This window comes from Lepidothrix coronata, unplaced genomic scaffold (assembly GCF_001604755.1).
Source record: "Lepidothrix coronata isolate B3197 unplaced genomic scaffold, Lepidothrix_coronata-1.0 Scaffold9, whole genome shotgun sequence".
Classification (NCBI taxonomy): domain Eukaryota; kingdom Metazoa; phylum Chordata; class Aves; order Passeriformes; family Pipridae; genus Lepidothrix; species Lepidothrix coronata.
In genome coordinates, this window is record NW_016690189.1 from 10,140,218 (window position 1) to 10,157,871 (window position 17,654).

The following is a 17,654-nucleotide window of genomic DNA, read 5'->3' on the forward strand; positions in this document are numbered from 1 at the left end:
CGCCCCCGGCCGCGCCCAGCACCGCCCCTGCGGGTCGGAAGTGAGCCGCGCTCCGGCCGCCCCCGCCCCGCCGCTCTGGCCGCCGCTGTCGCTATGGAGTAGCTGCAGCGGGACGGGGCCGGAGCGGGAGACGGAGCCGGCGTGACAGGCGGCCCGCCGGGCCTACAGGGCGACGGGCAGCCGGACGCCGTGTTGGCAGCTTCCCGCGGGCTCAGGTGAGAGGCCGCGGCCCGGGGCAGGAGCGGCTGCCTGTGGCCTGGTAGTACTGCGCGGGCCGGGCCGGGCCGGCCGGCTCCTGGGGCGGGGGGTGGTGGGCTCGGGTCCCGGGTGCCCGGCTCCGAAGGGTGGAGGGGAAGGGCCGCTCTGGAGGCGCGATCGCTGCGCGGGCAGGGCCCGGCGGGGAGCGCTGAGCTGCCCGAGCCGGCGGGTCGCGGGTCACCTGCCGCCTGTGGCCGCGGCCGCCCCGGCCCCGAGCGCGCTGCCTCCGGCCTGCCCCGCGGAGCCGAGCCCGGGCACCGGCCCCGCGGGGGCGAGCGGAGTCCCCGCGGCGCTGGCGGAGCGGTGCGAGCCCGGGCTCGCTGTAAATACAGTACATACTTTGCCCGGAGGACTGGCCCTCATGAGGCTGTCCTGGGGTTTGTGCAGCGTATAGGCTGAGTTTCGCCTGTCGGCAGGTGGCAGATCCCCGTTCGTGGATCTCGTACCGTGAGTGTTCGTTAGGGATTCAGCCGCAGCTCAGTACCGGAATGGGGAATAAAAGTCACGAAGGTGATTTGCAGTGAGGGCAGTTAGCCCGTGCACAGTGCTTCATTGCATTTGGTCTTCCCGTTGTTTTTATAACAAATGCAAAAGGTTGGTTGTGCCTGAAAAATGTTGGGGTTTTCTCCTTTTGTTTGGTGTGACTCAGTTTTTCCAGCATTTATTTTTTCTATGAATTCATCCTGATTTGGGACAGATGGATAGGATGGGGTTGGGTGGCATGAAGTACCCATGCACCTGCCTGTTGCCTTGGTTCCCAAAGAGGAATCCAGGCTTATTATAGTCAAAATAGTGGTAGAATGTACATTGCAGTGCTGTACGGTATGCACCCATATCCATACATCAGATAAAGCTATGAATTAGTTCAAACATAAATTAATGGATTTACATCTTGCAGTTAATTGTTTTAGATGAGTGAGAATTAAAGAATGGTGGGGAATCTTTGTTTTGGATTTCAACAGCCTTTATTTCAACATTTTGGATATTTTGCCTCATTTCTTAGTGCAGTGTTGGTTGTTGCTTACTACCTTGCTAAGTAATTGTCCTCATCATGCTGACATATCATTGCTGATGTACATCAAGATAAAACCCTTTTTCAATTGTGAGGGGCATTCATGAAAAGGACACATTGATCATCCAGATTTTTTTAGGATTAGTTCCAGGTTTCATGGACTTAGTATCAGTAGCATTAATATTACCCATGAAATATAAAGAGGAAGAAATCAGAGTTCTTAATCATTTGTTGCATGTCCTGTGTTGCTTGTCCAAACACTGTTACTCTTCAGATTTTGTACTTGTCTCATTTATTATCTTTTAATTTTAAATGAAAATTTCATTGTGGATGACTGACTTTATTGCCATTTGGATATTAATTTTTCTAGAATTAGCAGACCAGTCTTAAAAGAACCGAACAAACCAGTTTTCCTGCAGTAGAGAACTAAAATTGCATATTTCTCATCTGCTTAAATTATCATGATTTGTGGTATCATAGATACTACACAAAACAGATATTTGGGGGGATGCATGGATTTTCTAGGTGCATTGTTCTTGTTGGCATAATATAGAGCTTTTACTGAAGTTGGTAATAGCAATCATTTTTATGGAGCAAAATGTACTATTTTAGCTTATAGTCAAGTGTTGACATGAGAATTTCTACAAATTTGCAGTTTGATGGATGTAAACATTAAACCACGCTATTTTGAGAAGTAAGTTTCGTGGTACTCCTTGCTCAGTAGCTGAATTAAACAATAGTTTGCATACTGTCAAGTTGGAGAGGAACAGGTTGGACAGGGTCTACCAGGCTTGAATTTCAGATTCTAACGCTTCAAACACTGGAATGCTGTTAACATTCTCACCTAGTGGCTTTTCCAGGCTACTCACTGCAGTTAGTCTGTCACCCATAGCAGAGGGCACTTCTGATTTAATGAATACTACACCTTTTTTCCACCACCTGTGTAGAGAAGCTCCCTTTCAGAATTACACAAAGAAATCTGAACATGCACGCACAGGCATTTTCTTCATAATATATCCGCAGTTAATATTGCAGAGCCTTTTATAGTTTTGAGAATCCTAGCACAAGATGGTGTTTCATTGGTACTAGGGAAGGTTCGATGGCTGGGAGTGAATGAAACAATGGAAAAAGCACAAGATCTAAAACCAAATAAATTAGATTTGTGATTATCTTAAACTCCTTAGGGTTGATTTTATAGTCCTTTAGCATATAGAGTATGCCCACAGAGTAGCTGCAGAATAAAATCTCTGAGAGCTGGACATGACTATAGCTCCTTTTTAGAATACTCCATCATCCTTTTTTCTACCATTTATCAGGCTAATGAACAGTTCCTTTATACAGGGACATTAGCTTGTGTCTAATAACTGTTTGGTCTGGGGCTGCAAAGTTAGGAGTTTCAGGTGCTTTTCCATAGCACAATTTATAAAGTAAACTGTAATAATAAAATGTCACATGCTGTAATGAAACTACTTAATAAAGGAATTCTGTGTTTTGGTAATTTATTTCCAGGTATGTTCTCAACCAAACATCAGATACCAAACAAGTATGTAGTTATTCTGGAGATTATTTTGTTGATTTCAGACACAGTTTCTTTTATCTACAAGTCACAGTCCCCGCAATTAAGACTAACTCCACCCTTAACGTGCTTGCAGTCATATCTGTTTCTGCTCCTGAGTTGGCCTATTGAAGTCATAACTACTGTTTCTGATTTAAATTTGAGTATTTGCAAGATTGAGGTCTCTGCAGCTGGATTTCCTGTCTTTTTTTATAATATATTTTCTTAAAACTCCTAGTCTGATTTCTTCAAACAAAGTTATGCCACTTCAGCTGACATGAAAATTGGAGAAGTACCTATGGAGCCACAGCACTGGTGTATTTCTGCATTTCCCTATGGGGGAATAGTGAAGGTGGAATATAACTGCAGCAATAGTTAAGGCAGAGCAGCGTAACTGTGCTGCTTCCAGCACTGTGCTGAAGTTTGCTTAGGGCTTGGCTTATGCTGTTGCACACAACTGCACTGGAGTGAATTATTCCATAACACACGTAACTTTTTAAGGAGTTTTATTTAGTAGGTTTATTGCCTTTTTTGTAAAAAAAAAGCCTATATTTGCATTTTAAAACTAATCTGATTATTTGTCCAGATTTCTAATGCCATCAAATTAATAGTACCAGGAGCGAAGGCGTGCATGTCCAAATAATGTCAGTGTGGTTGATTTTAATCAAGTTTGACTGAGGTGTACAGGTGTCAAAAGAAAGTTGCTACGGGTTTTTTGGGACTAAGGAGCTGTGAAGAGGAAACAAACTCCATCTGTGTCTTGAATGGGGAAAAAGCTGTGGTGTAAATGCACATATTGATAGACACCAGATAACCTATGTAGACTAATATATTGCCTTTTAAATGTGTGTAATACCATGGAAAGAGTTTTAAGTCATACAAGCAAGCACCTCGTATCTGATCAGAAGGACATTTGGGCTGATTTGTCTGTGCTCACTGGATTATTTGTTATGCCTTTTGCTTCTTTTGTTGTTGTTACCTTGACTTGGTAGACATCATCTTTATCACAACAGAATCTTGTTGCTTCCATTTAGATAGCAATAACATTCTCTATTTTTCAAAGAAGCAGTTTTACACAATAGTATGCCAATGAGTAGAGTGTAAGACAAATAAGGCCATAATTGAAAAAAGTATTTCTGCAGATTTCAGTATATTTGCTGATGTGCTATTTTAGGTTTATTTTACCTTTAAGAAATAGTGCTTTTTACACCTTATTTGAAAGAGAGACTGAAGAAATATCCTTGAATGTTGCTTTTGAATATACTGCATGATACTGACTCCTGGAAATAATTTCTTCTTGCATTCTCTCTTCATCTTTGCTCACACTGATAAGGAAGATGAGTGTCTATCTCATTTTTTCATGGTTTCTTTGCTGCCTTTGTTCCTTCTTGTGTATACATTATCAGAGAGACAATTGTATAAATGCGACTTAGGCTTCAGAACTTCTGTCTCGCAGAATAGGCAAGTCAGACTTTTTTTTATGACCATTTAGGAAACTCTGGAAGTATACACTGCAGGCGAAGATGAACTAAATTGGAAGCTGCCAGAGTCTTTTAGCTCTTAAATTTGAAAGGTGATGTAAAAAAAACTTCCTTGTGCAATTTTGATAAAGTATAAAAAGATGGTTTCTTGTTTCCTTCTCCTGCATTAATACTTAAGTTCATTAATAGTTAGATCATACAAATAGTAATGCCAGCAATCTCATGGGTAAAATACTGAATTTTGAGCCTGTATTTTGAAAAGCACACTGTAGTAAAGAACACTTTTTTTTTGCTTGTCATCTCTATAATACACATCTATTATTTTGCTAGTCTGGGATCTTAAGTAATCCTTCCCTTCAGAAAATGTGTAGTTCCATGAGCACTGGAAATAAAGGAGTCTGGTTTCCTTCAGATTTGTTTCTCCGTTGATTTATACTGATACACAAGGTGTGGACGTTTCCTGTCAGGGGGACGGTATATAGATTCTCTGCTTTATTCAGTTACCCATTTTCAAGAAATGATTGAATTTCTTTGTTAGATCTAACAAAGAACAATCAAGAGATTCAGAAGTTTCTGAGGAGGAGTAGAAACAATGACATATAATCCCATAGGATGCAGTGTGAATGGTTCCTGGAAGTTATATTTCACTATTCTTTTTGTGGCTTGCTCCTATATCCTGTTGGATCCTTAGAAGTTGTAGTGTTCAACATGTACCTTTCGTTAGCAGAAATTGAGAGGACTGTAAACCCTTGTTTTTTTCTTGTCTTTGTAGGATAATACATTGGTACACAGTGGAAACCATGGAGTCCATGCTGAATAAATTGAAGAGTACCGTTACAAAGGTAACGGCTGATGTCACCAGTGCGGTCATGGGAAACCCTGTCACCAGGGAATTTGATGTGGGCCGTCATATTGCCAGTGGAGGTAATGGTCTTGCATGGAAGATATTTAATGGAACTAAAAAATCAACAAAACAGGTGAGTTATCAAGTAAAGACATGCATTCATAGGCATTAGATAACAGATTGATAGATAGCAGTTGGTAAGTGGCAGTTAAAACCAAAATCCAACTGGGCAAAGTAAGGTTAAGAGTAGCAAAGGGGAACAAAAACCTCAACACTATTTAAATACAGTGTTCTCAGCTATGTAGGTGATATTTGCTTTAAGCTTTCACTGCTGGAGAAAGAAGTGGTTCTGCATTCATAACATAGAATTTGTGACCAAGATCAAGAATTCATCTGAGTTAAAAGTGATCTGACAAAAAGGAAGAGGTTTTTTTTAAACATGGATGGGCTCCCCAGTTGGTTGTACCTTGCAACATTTTTTTGGCAGCAATACTGGCTTTTTAAGTTTAAAATAATTGTGAAGTATATCATCATTTGTTGTCAGCAAACGACACTGTAGTTTTTTTGCTCAGCTGCCATACAGAAATTGAAACCTTAGAAATGTTAAGTCATGAGATACTGTAACAGGAAGGCATGGAATAGCGGAGGAGGTTGTGGAGGAAGTTGGTTGTGCCTTCTCTGTGCTGGTTTCAGATCAGTATTGTTCCCTTTTAGTTTCCTTAAAGTATTAGGGTTTAGAGCACTAATACACGAACTTCTGACTCACTTGAAGTCACATGTGTAAATGAGTATGGGATTGTGGCTTTAGAAGAAGGTTTGCCAAAAACAGAGTTTAAGAATTGTTATTATAGAAAATTATTTTGTTGTACTGGAGAAATGTGAAAAGTCTTTTTTCAAACTTGGAGAGGAAGTAGAATTTTCAACATGTAAATGGAAGTGTTAATAAATTGTGGCCTTCAGTTAAACTTGATGCTGAAGTGATGTGAAGTCACTTAGACAATGAATCAACTTGCTTCAGATGTACCAAAAAGAAATGGACACAAAGGAATCACTTTGGAAAATGTATATACAATCCATTAGATGATGGAAAAATAAACTGTAGCAAATAGAGGAGAGATATAATATGCAGAATAAATAATCTATGAAGAATGTATGATCTGATTGTGACAGTGTTGAAATAATGTTTAATCAGGTACTTTTGCCATATCTTGAAGCATCTGTTTAGCTGTTACAGAGCTCTGTGCATCTAGTATTTATGGAGTTTACCCAACATACCAATTGGTTAGGGCTTTTTTTTGGTCTTACTCATCTATACAAATAAGTGGTAACATTAGAAGTATGGTGGTTTTGATAGGTTTTATACAATCTATGTGTCCAGTAAGCATTTGACCTGTAGCAGGTGTAACTTTAAGTTCTGGAGAGTTGTAGCAGGTTTCTTCCCTTGTGTATGTACAGAATATATGTAATTGGGTACCTGTTGATCATGTTTTTCAAGCTTTGAATGGGTGTTCTGACCAATTATTTTACGGAACTTTAGTTCAGTTGTTACCACATGTGATCCTACAGCATCTCTGTAAACCCTGACTAACATCTGTACATTTGTGTGCCATCGTTGGTCATGAAAAATACAACAGCAGTTGTACTGCTGGGAATTTTAGGTGGCTGCTGATTTGACATGAAGTTACCATTCATTATTAATATTACCAGTTAGGTAACATCATGACAACATTCTGTTTGCCATTGCACAACAAAACTGTGCAGCAATGCAAACAGTTTATGGTGTGTTGTAATGCGGTATATCTGTTCTTTAATATTAACTTTTTATTTCTTCCACGTGTACCTTTTGAATGTTTGCTGGGCAGTATGGAAGTGGCTGGCTGTCACTCTCCAAGTGGTAGCAGTCACTTTTGTGAAGTGATGCACATATTTGCTGTATTGCAAGTGTGTATATCTACCTTGAAGCTACAAGCGTTTAGCTTTTTTTGCAGTAAATGTGTATTGTATTCAGAGAAGCAGGATATAAGGGCTTAATTGCCCATGTTGTTGTGACTTTTAAACAACACAAGTAATAGTTTAAGTCATTGTAGCCAGATAAAACAGCTAAATTTGGAGTTTGTAGCTGTACAGCAGATCCCATCAGAAATCTTTGTTTTCAGGATGAATTTGTCAGTGGACAGTTACAAATATTCCATCTCTGGTGAGAGTGGATATCTATGATTGTATTCTTTTTTTCTGAGTTCATCCTGGTTCCTGCCTAGTTGTTTCTCCAGGATTTCTGAATGTTTGTGTGGGGTTTTTTTAATGTACCTTGTCTTTTCTTGCTTACTTTGTAGGTGACTGAACCTAACAGAATGTGAGGATATTACTTACTTGTGTGCATATGTTTATCTGGTTCTATACTGTAGCTGGTTTGCTGCTGTTTGTTTGAAAGATTTATGACTCTCTGGTTATATATAGGTGTATAATTTTACAGTATGCATTTCAGCTCATCTTGGATTAATTAACTTAGTCTTTATATGTTTTCTGGCATAATATGGCACTTGTTTCTTCTACTTCTGTGTCTGAAAGTGCACTCATGAGTAGATGGGGTGAGGTCACCAAGTTCTTGTTGGCAGCTCGATTGTAAAACTAGCAGAATTCATTAAATAATGATTTGCACTTCAAGACTACTGTAGTTGTGTTTAACTTTTATTGTGGTAGTACTAATGTATTATGGTAGGTAGGTAAGTCAACTTTCTGTTGTTTTGCCTGTGCATATAGTAACTTTGAACTTAAAGCTTCCTGTTGTTCAAACTTTAAAGGCTGATAAATTTTAAAATTGAAATAGTTGTATTGCATACCTTATGACTGAAAGAAACTAGGGGGAAAGTAGGGTTATAAAAAACATTGACAAGCCTATAGAAAATAAAGCCCCCAAAAGAGAGAGGAAAATCTTTTTCTGGCAAAAGACCAGAGTAATACTGGAATGCTTTCCAGTGCTTTAGTTCAGAGACTGTTTTGCTTATCTCAGTGGGAGGCTTTAGTAAAATATCATGTGTTTGCATGTTGAGTTACATTTAATTTTTCATTTAAAAAATGTGTGAGTGCATATGAGTAAAATAGAGGACAAAAATGAAAGAGAAAGCAAACATAAAATTTCTAAAATCAAGCACCTTGACTGCTACCTTTAAATTTCCTTTACTTTTGTGTTTACAATTTAGTTTTTAACATGATCAAATTTGGTTTTTTTCCACAAGAGTGCTACATTAATTCAGTTCACAGGATAGATGGTGAACTGTATTTATTAAACATTTTGTGGAGTTGGTTTTTTTGCTTCCATGTTCTGTGCTTAGATGCTGTCATTATTACTCCATGCTATTTAAAATTTCAGGATTTGAGTTTCTGTAATATATAGTGCTTGAATATTTTACATGTTTTATTAACATGCTTCCTCAATATCCAGTGGGATCAATAGGAAGAGATATTGTTCCGATATCATTACATTTCTGTAATGATATCTTTACTTCAGAAATAATTTCTCGTTTTGTTTGCATCTCTTTTGACACACAAACCCATTGTCTTTTTGAATGTTTGCCTTCCTCTTGGGGTCAGGAGGGAAAGGGGCACACGCCTTGGTTGCCTGGTTGCCTTTTTTTGATTGGAAAAAATTATTTCTCTCTCTTTCCCCCTTTCTTTCTCTTTTTGTAGTAGTTGCATTGGCTAAGATAGGAGCAGGAGTTTTGCAATCTCTTTAGTTTGAAAGGTGTTTATGTGGGTAAATAAGGACACGTATTTTAAACTGTCAATGTGTGTTTCAAACTGGTGAATGTTTCATTAAGATTTCAGGATTGCAAATAGTCTGGGAGGATGTCGCAGGTTAACCCTAGCCAGCAACCAAGCGCCCACACAGCTACTCACTCACTTCCCTATCCCCAGCAGGCTGAGGACAGAAAATACGAAGAAAAACAAGAAAATTTGTGCTGCTCTTGGAGGGCAACAAAGAGAACAGCTGCGTGAGGTGCAGTCAAGTCAACAATCTGCTCAGCCTAGTGGTGGAGCTGAGATCAAGTAGAAAGACTAAGGATTAGGGACTCTGAGGAAGAGATTGACTAGTGGAGCCACACCCTGCCATACTTTAGACAAATGAACCTGCCTTCTACTTCACAAGAAGTAATGAATCCCCTACTCTCTCACCACTGGGCAGAAGGAGGGGACCTTAGAGACTGAGGGGAGTGGAAACGGGTTTCTGCTCAGCGTGGCAGGTGAATTCCCTGCCAACCTACCTTAGCTTTCCTGATGCACTTATACAATTGATATGAGGCTCTGGAATCTGAGGGTCAGGGAAATGAGAATGTAGATGAAGGTTCTTCTGGCATGGAGGAGTTGCCTAGGGCAAGGCAACCAACCCCCCCCCATCACTTCCTCAATTAAGAAAAAAAGAAGTATAGTAGTCATTGGTGACTTCCTTTTGAGAGGAATTGACAGCCCAAATGTCAACCAGACCCAACCCACAGGGAGATGTGTTGCCTCCCTGGGGCCTGGGTAAGAGACATCATGAAGAAACTTCCCAGTCTGGTACGGCCCACTGGTTACTCCCCGCTACTGGTTTCCAGGTGGGTACCGGCGAAGTCTCAACAAGAAGGCTATGGATAGTCAAGGGGAACCAAAGGGCCTTGGGTCAACTGGTCAGGGGATCTGGAGCACAAATTGTGTTCTCTTCTGTCCTCCCAGCTGCAGGGAATGATGAGTTCAAACAAGCCATGTAGGATTGCATCAAGCACCAATAGAACTTAGAGCCATCATAAAGTCTTCAAACCATAGCTGATGTCTTATGCTGTCCAATTTAAATACTCACTTTCTGATTCTTTTAACTTGCCATCAAACAGAAGTGCTTTCAGAAGTGCCATCTCGGTTTGAAATTTTGTTATTGGTCATGCACTACTCAATGTATGTCTTTCATCCCCATCATTGGTTCCTCTCTGCCTTGTGTCAATGTAAATATCTCATCCATCACACTTAGAGCTGGAGCAGGGAACCAGTATGGATAGAAGCAGGAAAAGTGTACTTAGTTCACTTAGTTATAGGTGTTCACCTGCTAATAGCTTAATGAAACCAGCTAAAAAACAACTTTTTGTGTATTGGGCTGAATTTCTTATTTTATATAGACTATTTCTAGAAGTTTTTAGGGTTTTTAAATTAATAATGTAACTTCTGTGAGATTTTAATTAGAGTAATGGTTATAAAATGTGCAGTAGAAGAGCATAGAGTTCTTCTTGGGACTGAAAACTGTGTTTTCATTTTTTTTGTTGTTTCTAACATTTATTATTATTCATAATGCTGTTGTAGCAGCGTATAAAAGTCACTGTTTCATGATAGAGATTTTAATTCCTTTTTTTTGTCAATCGATATACTTCTCCTTAATGACTTCCAAGATGGTGATGTAATGTAGTTTTTAATTTCACATCGACCTCTGTAATTTCAAGGTTTCATATAAATATAAACTTGATTTTCTCTCACTCCATTGCAGAGGTTGGAGAGGTTTTCTCTGGTTTAACATTTCTGTGACTTCTTTTCACACATCTTTAAGCATTAAAAAATTCTTAATGTTCTATCATGTGAATGGTCTGATCAGATTAATAGATTACTGTGACTATAAATTATTTCTCATGAAAGTTTAGTTTAATATAGATTGTACTGGTTTGTGGCAGAACACTGAGACAGGATCTGGTTTAATAAAGCACCACTTGATATATTTAATGCCAAATGACTGCATATATACTCAGAATATTTTAACTGTTCATAGTTGATGTAAATGCTTTCATGTACTTAAAATCAAGCTGATTTCTGTCCTATGGATCTGCTGCTTTGTCGCTGTGTAGGTAGTGGGTATAGTTTACGTATTACTATTTGCAAAATCAGGAGCATTAGTACCTTAACTCTTAAAGTACATACTTTAGAGGTTATGTACAGTAACCTGTCCCATGACTAGGACAAAGTAAGGACAATAAGTTTTTTTGTTTGTTTATTGTATTTGTGGCATTGTACCGTTGAATCAAAAAATTTGTGTGTGTGTGAAATTGTGTATAGGCTTGGGTTTTGGCTATGTTATATACTGATTAACTTTTGTTGATTATTTCTAGGAAGTGGCTGTTTTTGTCTTTGATAAGAAGCTAATAGACAAGTATCAAAAATTTGAAAAAGATCAGATTATTGAGTCTTTAAAACGAGGTGTTCAACAGCTGACCAGGCTTCGACACCCTCGACTACTTACTGTTCAACATCCATTGGAAGAATCTAGGTAAGCTCTAGTAAAGTTGAGAAGAGACATTTTTAATCATTGTTTTGGTATTGGATGTAAAATATCTGGAACACTGAACCCACACATGTGATGAGATTCAAGTTTACTGTATTTATTCATAGGAGAATTGTTCTTTCTATACTCAGCACACTCAGCTACTGGTAGAAACACCAGAAGCACAAAACCCGTCCAGTTGCTTGCTGTGGTAGAAAGTGATGTAACGGTTTTTGAAGGGGATTCATAAAAGAAAGGTTTGCTTAGAATATTCGTATGTGTAACGTTGTGCAAGCATGCTACAAGATTTATTTAGAATTTCAGGTCTTCCCAGAGCACCTATTCTTGAAGAAATCCGTCATGGGCTCCTTCTGGAGACACTGTACCTGGTCTTTTTCTTTTGTGTCTCCCAAGTAACATACAGTTGTGTTGAACTGTTGAACACTTTATTCCTCCTTTATGGGGCAAATGGATACTTGATCTACCTGCACAGTTGAAGTAGAGAAAGAAAGAAAGACCATATCTTTCTGACCCTAGTGTGTGGGTAGTTTTCCCACTGTTAATAGCATGTGTCTACTACAAATTATTGGTATTCAATATAATTATATTTATATAATATATATAATGATGTATAGATCTTTACATGCATTTATATAATGAATAGCTCCTTATTTATACTAAATATTTAATATGAATATGTTTACTTGCAACTTGTCAGTTAATTCCATTAACAAAACTGGTAACCAATATTCATCTATATTTAACTTGTTATTGGAGAAAAGGATTAAACAAACAAGTTGAAAGTTAACTCATAATATCATTGCTACCCATTAAAAATAGTAGTGTGAGGAGTCCCAGATAATTTACGAGACATTCAATTTGTTACATTGTTTCCCTGTATGTGGTTTTGGGCATCATTTTTATTTTTAAAGTGTTTTCTTTTTTTTTATCCTACTATTAATTTCATTCTGATATTATTCAGGAACCGTTAGAGAAGCTACACTGTATGGCAGACATCAGCTTTTGCAATATTCAGTTACTTTAATTAGATTTACTGCAGTTACTTTAATTAGATTTACTGCATCCTTCCAAAACGTTGGTTTGGACCCTTTAATTAGCTTCTAAAGCAGAAAATAAACACTCGTCTTTTTATTCCCTCAAAACAACAGTAATCACAGAGTTTATGCTATGAAAACCACTGAATAGTTCCCTAGGTATTTTCTATCATCTATGCCCTCAACCATAACTAAATGTATAAGCTCTGTGGTAAAGTTGAAGTCAGATTGAAAATGAAAGACATTGTCTTTCTGTGCTCTGATTCTTCCTTGTGATTTCAACAGAAACAACTTTTATAGCCCTGGTTGTGCTAATAGACATGTGAAAGGTATGTCATTAACAGAGTGGTAGGGAGGAAACCAAGCAAAGAAGTTCTATCAGGTTGGCTGACACCTATGATTTAGTATATTTTAATTTTCAGTTGTTTTTCCTTTAGAGAAGCAGTAGATAAAACTAAAATCTGATGAGTAATAGGAGGTTTGCATGTTTCAGCAGCCTTATTTTACCTCAAAGGCCAAGCTTGTTAATTATTAAAATACTTTAAAAGTATGTGGGAGATCCATGCTGAGACATTGTGATATTTTTATGGAAAGAACAAAAATTTAGGTTCTGTCTTCTTGCCTGCAACTTTATATTCAAAACTATATCTTTGTTACTGTTACTTGGTGTCTGTTCTCTCTATTCATACTGATGCAGTATTTAGTGTTCTCATGAATTAATCGTCCTTAAAGCATGTATGTGTGCTACCATCCATGTAATGCTTTCTCCAAAAAGAACTTTAAAACAATTAGGAAGTGATTTGTAATGACTGTCCAGGGCCTCCACCACTGTGCAGACCAGTATAAAGAATGTGGATATAAAGAATGACTTTGTGTTGGAGTTTGGGAAACTAAGACATATATTGGTTTCAGGATCAATTTAGAAATTTGGAATTTTGAAGCACAGTGTTATGTGTGCAGAAGTTTGCTTCAAACACAGTTGGCACAAAAATGCATTAACAAGACCAGTAGTTTTACATGAAGAAAAGAATCGATAAAACAACTTAGAAAACAGTCACTTCAGATGCAAACTGCAGTTCATACAACAAGTGTATTTGTGTTTGTAGCTCTTCTTTTCTACTACTTTGCAAAGAAAAAGAATATTCAGGTGCTACTTTATATTGTATTAATTTTGTTTCTGATCACTGACCACATTAAGTATTGCTTCAATCAGGGACATGTCAATTTTAGGCACGGGTAAAAGCCTGATTTTACAAGTCTTAATAGTAGTAAAACTTATTTGATTGATCTTCTTGGATCAGGACAAGAATATCTTTTTTTTGTTAAAACTTTTTATGAAGCACTGTGTGTATCATTAGTGATTTATGTTAATATTAGAGAATAAAATAACTTAATTCTAGTATTTTTTTAATACTTCAGGTATTGATATATTTCTCTTTAGTATAATATTATAAGAATTCAAAACCTGAAATACAATATGGTTTTTGGTAGCACCAAGTGCACTGGTAATATATAATATAATGTTTGTGTGGTTCTTTATTCACAATCAGGGGACTTACTACATTTACTTACAAGAAATTCTTTAATGCATTTCCTATACAGGGATTGCTTGGCATTTTGTACAGAACCAGTCTGTGCAAGTTTAGCTAATGTTCTTGGCAACTGGGACAACCTACCTTCTCCTTTACCATCTGATATTAAAGAATACAAACTTTATGATGTGGAGACCAAATATGGTTTGCTTCAGGTATGACAGGTTGCCCGTACAATTTTCATGTGCATTTAGTATTAATATTTTTTTATGAAGTCCGTAAACTGACAAAGTTTTGCCTACCTCTAGTAAATCAAATAATTGCAAAGTGAGAGATAATAGTGCCCTGATCACTCTTAGTGGGAGAGAGGATTAACGCTGGAGGCTCTAAGTTACTACTCTTTTTTGCTTAGTTTGACATGTAAAACACAAAATTCAATTAATTTTTATTTTCCGTATAAATGTCCATGCTACAGCTGTCTCTCCTCTATATGAAACTTTATCTTCTGTGGAGGACCAGTAGCTCCTAGGTTTTGTTTGGTGAATATACTGATCAACTTTGTAAAGCATTTTTGTTCTTCTGAGATCATAGTGCGGCCTGAGGGGAGGGGGGAATGCACCACCACACTTATGCTGTGATGGATGTTAGTAATCTCATCTGCTAGTTACCCATCTGTGTTTAATTTTCTCCATGCATAGTTTCCAAGGCATAGGCTAAAATAGTGGTGAAAAATTGTTTCTTAGTTAATTTATTAATTTAATTGTGACCGTAGGAACAGAATTTTTATAAATGTCTTACAGGATGTCTGGGGAAATACTTAACCTGAAATAACCATCTTTTATTAACAGGTTTCTGAAGGCTTGTCATTTTTGCATAGTAGTGTGAAAATGGTCCATGGAAATATTACTCCTGAAAATATAATTTTGAATAAGAGTGGAGCATGGAAAATTATGGGCTTTGATTTTTGCATCCAATCAACAAATCCATCTGAACAGGAGGTAATAATCTTTATATTTATCATCATTAAATTTCAAATTCAGATCTTTGTCTGAAACCAGTTTCATGACTTTGCGTTCCAGTACAGAATCATTTATTTAATATTCACCTCTGTATTTTGTTGGCAGGAATTTTGAACATATGGCACAGGTCTGGATTTAATTGCTGCATTTGGTCATCACAGAAAAAGAGTCTGCGTTGGCTCACTGGAGTCAAAATAGACTAGTGGTGTTTTCAGACAGAGGCTGAAGCCTGTGCCACTTGTGCTCACCTGCATGTTGGATGACATGCAAAGCTACCTAATTTAATCTGTTGCATCCACTCAGTGCCTGATTACTACCTCTTGCAATGAATTTCCATCATAGCTTATGTTTCTCTCTTGCAGAGGTGCTTTGATTTTTACATTACAGTTTCCAGCTCTAATATTCAGACTTAAATGCATCAGCTAATCACTCTAAGCTACAGACAGAGATTCTTAACAGTTTTGCCTTACTCTGATTCTGTTTGATTCACAATTGGATTTGAGTCGCTTAGTTATTTTTTGTTGCTTGAGTTTCTTATTGAAAATAGTCTTTAAAAATCCCTAATAAATGTACTTTCTTTTACTTTTCTTCCTTCTCTTGTAGCCAAAGTTCCCTTGTAAGGAATGGGATCCAAATTTGCCATCCTTGTGTCTTCCAAATCCTGAGTATCTGGCACCGGAATATATTCTGTCTGTGAGCTGTGAGACAGCCAGTGATATGTACTCTCTAGGAGCTGTTATGTATGCAGTGTTTAATAAAGGGAAACCAATTTTTGAGGTCAACAAGCAAGATATTTATAAAAGCTTTAGTAGACAGCTGGATCAGGTATTCTATTTGTGACTATTATTCATTGATTTTCATATTTGAAAAGTTATTGTTTTAAAATAGATTTAAATATGTAGAACACTGTATCAGTGCTTCAACATAAACCATCTGATAATGGTATCTTGCCTTGCATACTGTCGTTATAACAAGAAAAAAAGAATCCTAGAAAAACATGTCTAGAGAAGGTTACATGTACCAACTTTATAAACTACAGATTGCATTTTTCATCTGAATTCTCTGTAAACCTGTTGAATACTGGTCTTGTGGAATAATGTTTACTTGTTGGAGTGAACAGTATGAAACATATGGCAGTGAATTACCTATGTAGGACCATTGAAAGAGGGCTGAGTTTGGAGTGATTTGATCACTTGACGTTGTAATTGGTATCCACATAGTCCACTATTTTGCATTCTTTGTGGACTGTGCACATTAACAGAAGACAGTGTCATGGTTTAAGCAGTTAATTGGATCAGCTGACATAATGTCCATTCATATGCAGCCTGCCTTTGTCATAACTTCTTTGGGTGCCCATTGCCATAGCTATGTGCCCTGTGTTTTAATGTGCGCAGACAACACCTCATGTAATGACATTTGCCTGTTTAAAAATACCATGTTTGTGTTCTCTGATAACCTGAACTACAATGGGAAGTTGAAAATAGTGGAATGGGACCTGAAACAGCTAGACTGTTGGGAAACAGAGAGAAGACTATGAGGACTCAGAAACAAATGGGTTATAGAAGGGGAGATGGGAGGGATATCAAAGGTGTGGGTAGAAAAACCATCAAGTATAGTCCTGTTGTATACTGGAAATAGTTATATACAGGATTTTGTGACTTCATGGTGCATGTGCTTAAATTACTTACGCAGCTGAGCCGTTTAAGCTCCACTACTCTTCAGAATATACCAGAGGAGGTGCGTGAACATGTAAAGCTACTCTTAAATGTAGCTCCAGCAGTCAGACCAGACGCAGATCAAATGACTAAGGTCAGTTCATGGAAAATAAAGTAGCCATAGGATAGAGGGGAAATAGTGTTGGATGTGTAGATCTATTTTAAAGTGTTTTTTGTTAATCATTTTAGTTGAAATGTTAAATGTTTTTGAACTATTTCGGAAATAATGTTTGTTGATGCCAGAAGTTGTCCTTATGCTGACCTTTGTTTATATAGAAAAAGTGGGTGCTGAGACAGAATTTAGAATAATTATTCAGTGCAACACTATTTTACTCCTTTCCAGTACAGTTAGAAGCTTCTCTGCTATGTTTTTATACAATTCAGTATTTAAAACTGTATTGGAAGGATTTTGAAACGATAAAATGATCAAGGGCTATAAATGTAAGGATTAACTTTTGTCTTATGATTTAAGTATGCAGAAGAAGAAAGTATATTCAGAAATTAATTGCAAGTAGGATAATGTAAGTTTTCATTTGACAAACTGTTGCTCTGCTTTCCTATCTGAAAGTAGAACTTTAAAGCCTGGTTCTTCCTTTACCTTATACTCCTTTTTCTTATATCTGATAGCCTTTCAGGTTTCTGTTTATAGATTTGCTTTGCTAAATAATTTTATTCTTTTGCTGTCATATAAAAAGACTGTACACAGAGAGAGAAATCAGTGTTTTAACAGTTGGAAGAAATAGTGAGTGAAGAAGAGAGGGGGAGCAGGTAATGACTTCTGTCAGCATATATGCTGAAAGATGGCAAGTGAGGGAATTGGCAGATATTTCTCCAGTATCAACTCACTTGTCTGAAGGAATAAAACAAATCTGTAAATGGTTGTATTAAGCAGTATGGTTTTATAAAGATGTT

At 37.6% G+C, this 17,654-nt stretch overlaps 1 protein-coding gene across 4 annotated transcripts in view; it reads left to right on the top strand.

Moving 5' to 3' along the window:
• Positions 1 to 67: 67 nt before the first annotated feature.
• SCYL2 (SCY1 like pseudokinase 2) overlaps positions 68 to 17,654 on the top strand; it is a 35,576-nt gene continuing 17,989 nt past the window's right edge. For 2 of the 4 annotated variants that reach the window (XM_017804451.1, XM_017804454.1), the window contains exons 1-7: positions 68 to 215; positions 5,079 to 5,283; positions 11,270 to 11,427; positions 14,079 to 14,223; positions 14,857 to 15,006; positions 15,631 to 15,852; positions 16,720 to 16,836. In XM_017804451.1, the coding sequence (XP_017659940.1) occupies positions 5,107 to 5,283; positions 11,270 to 11,427; positions 14,079 to 14,223; positions 14,857 to 15,006; positions 15,631 to 15,852; positions 16,720 to 16,836 (969 nt within the window). In that variant the 5' untranslated portion in view covers positions 68 to 215; positions 5,079 to 5,106. Of the gene's footprint in view, positions 216 to 738; positions 853 to 5,078; positions 5,284 to 11,269; positions 11,428 to 14,078; positions 14,224 to 14,856; positions 15,007 to 15,630; positions 15,853 to 16,719; positions 16,837 to 17,654 lie in introns of those variants that run through there. The other 2 variants (XM_017804452.1, XM_017804453.1) reach the window with 2 other exon arrangements.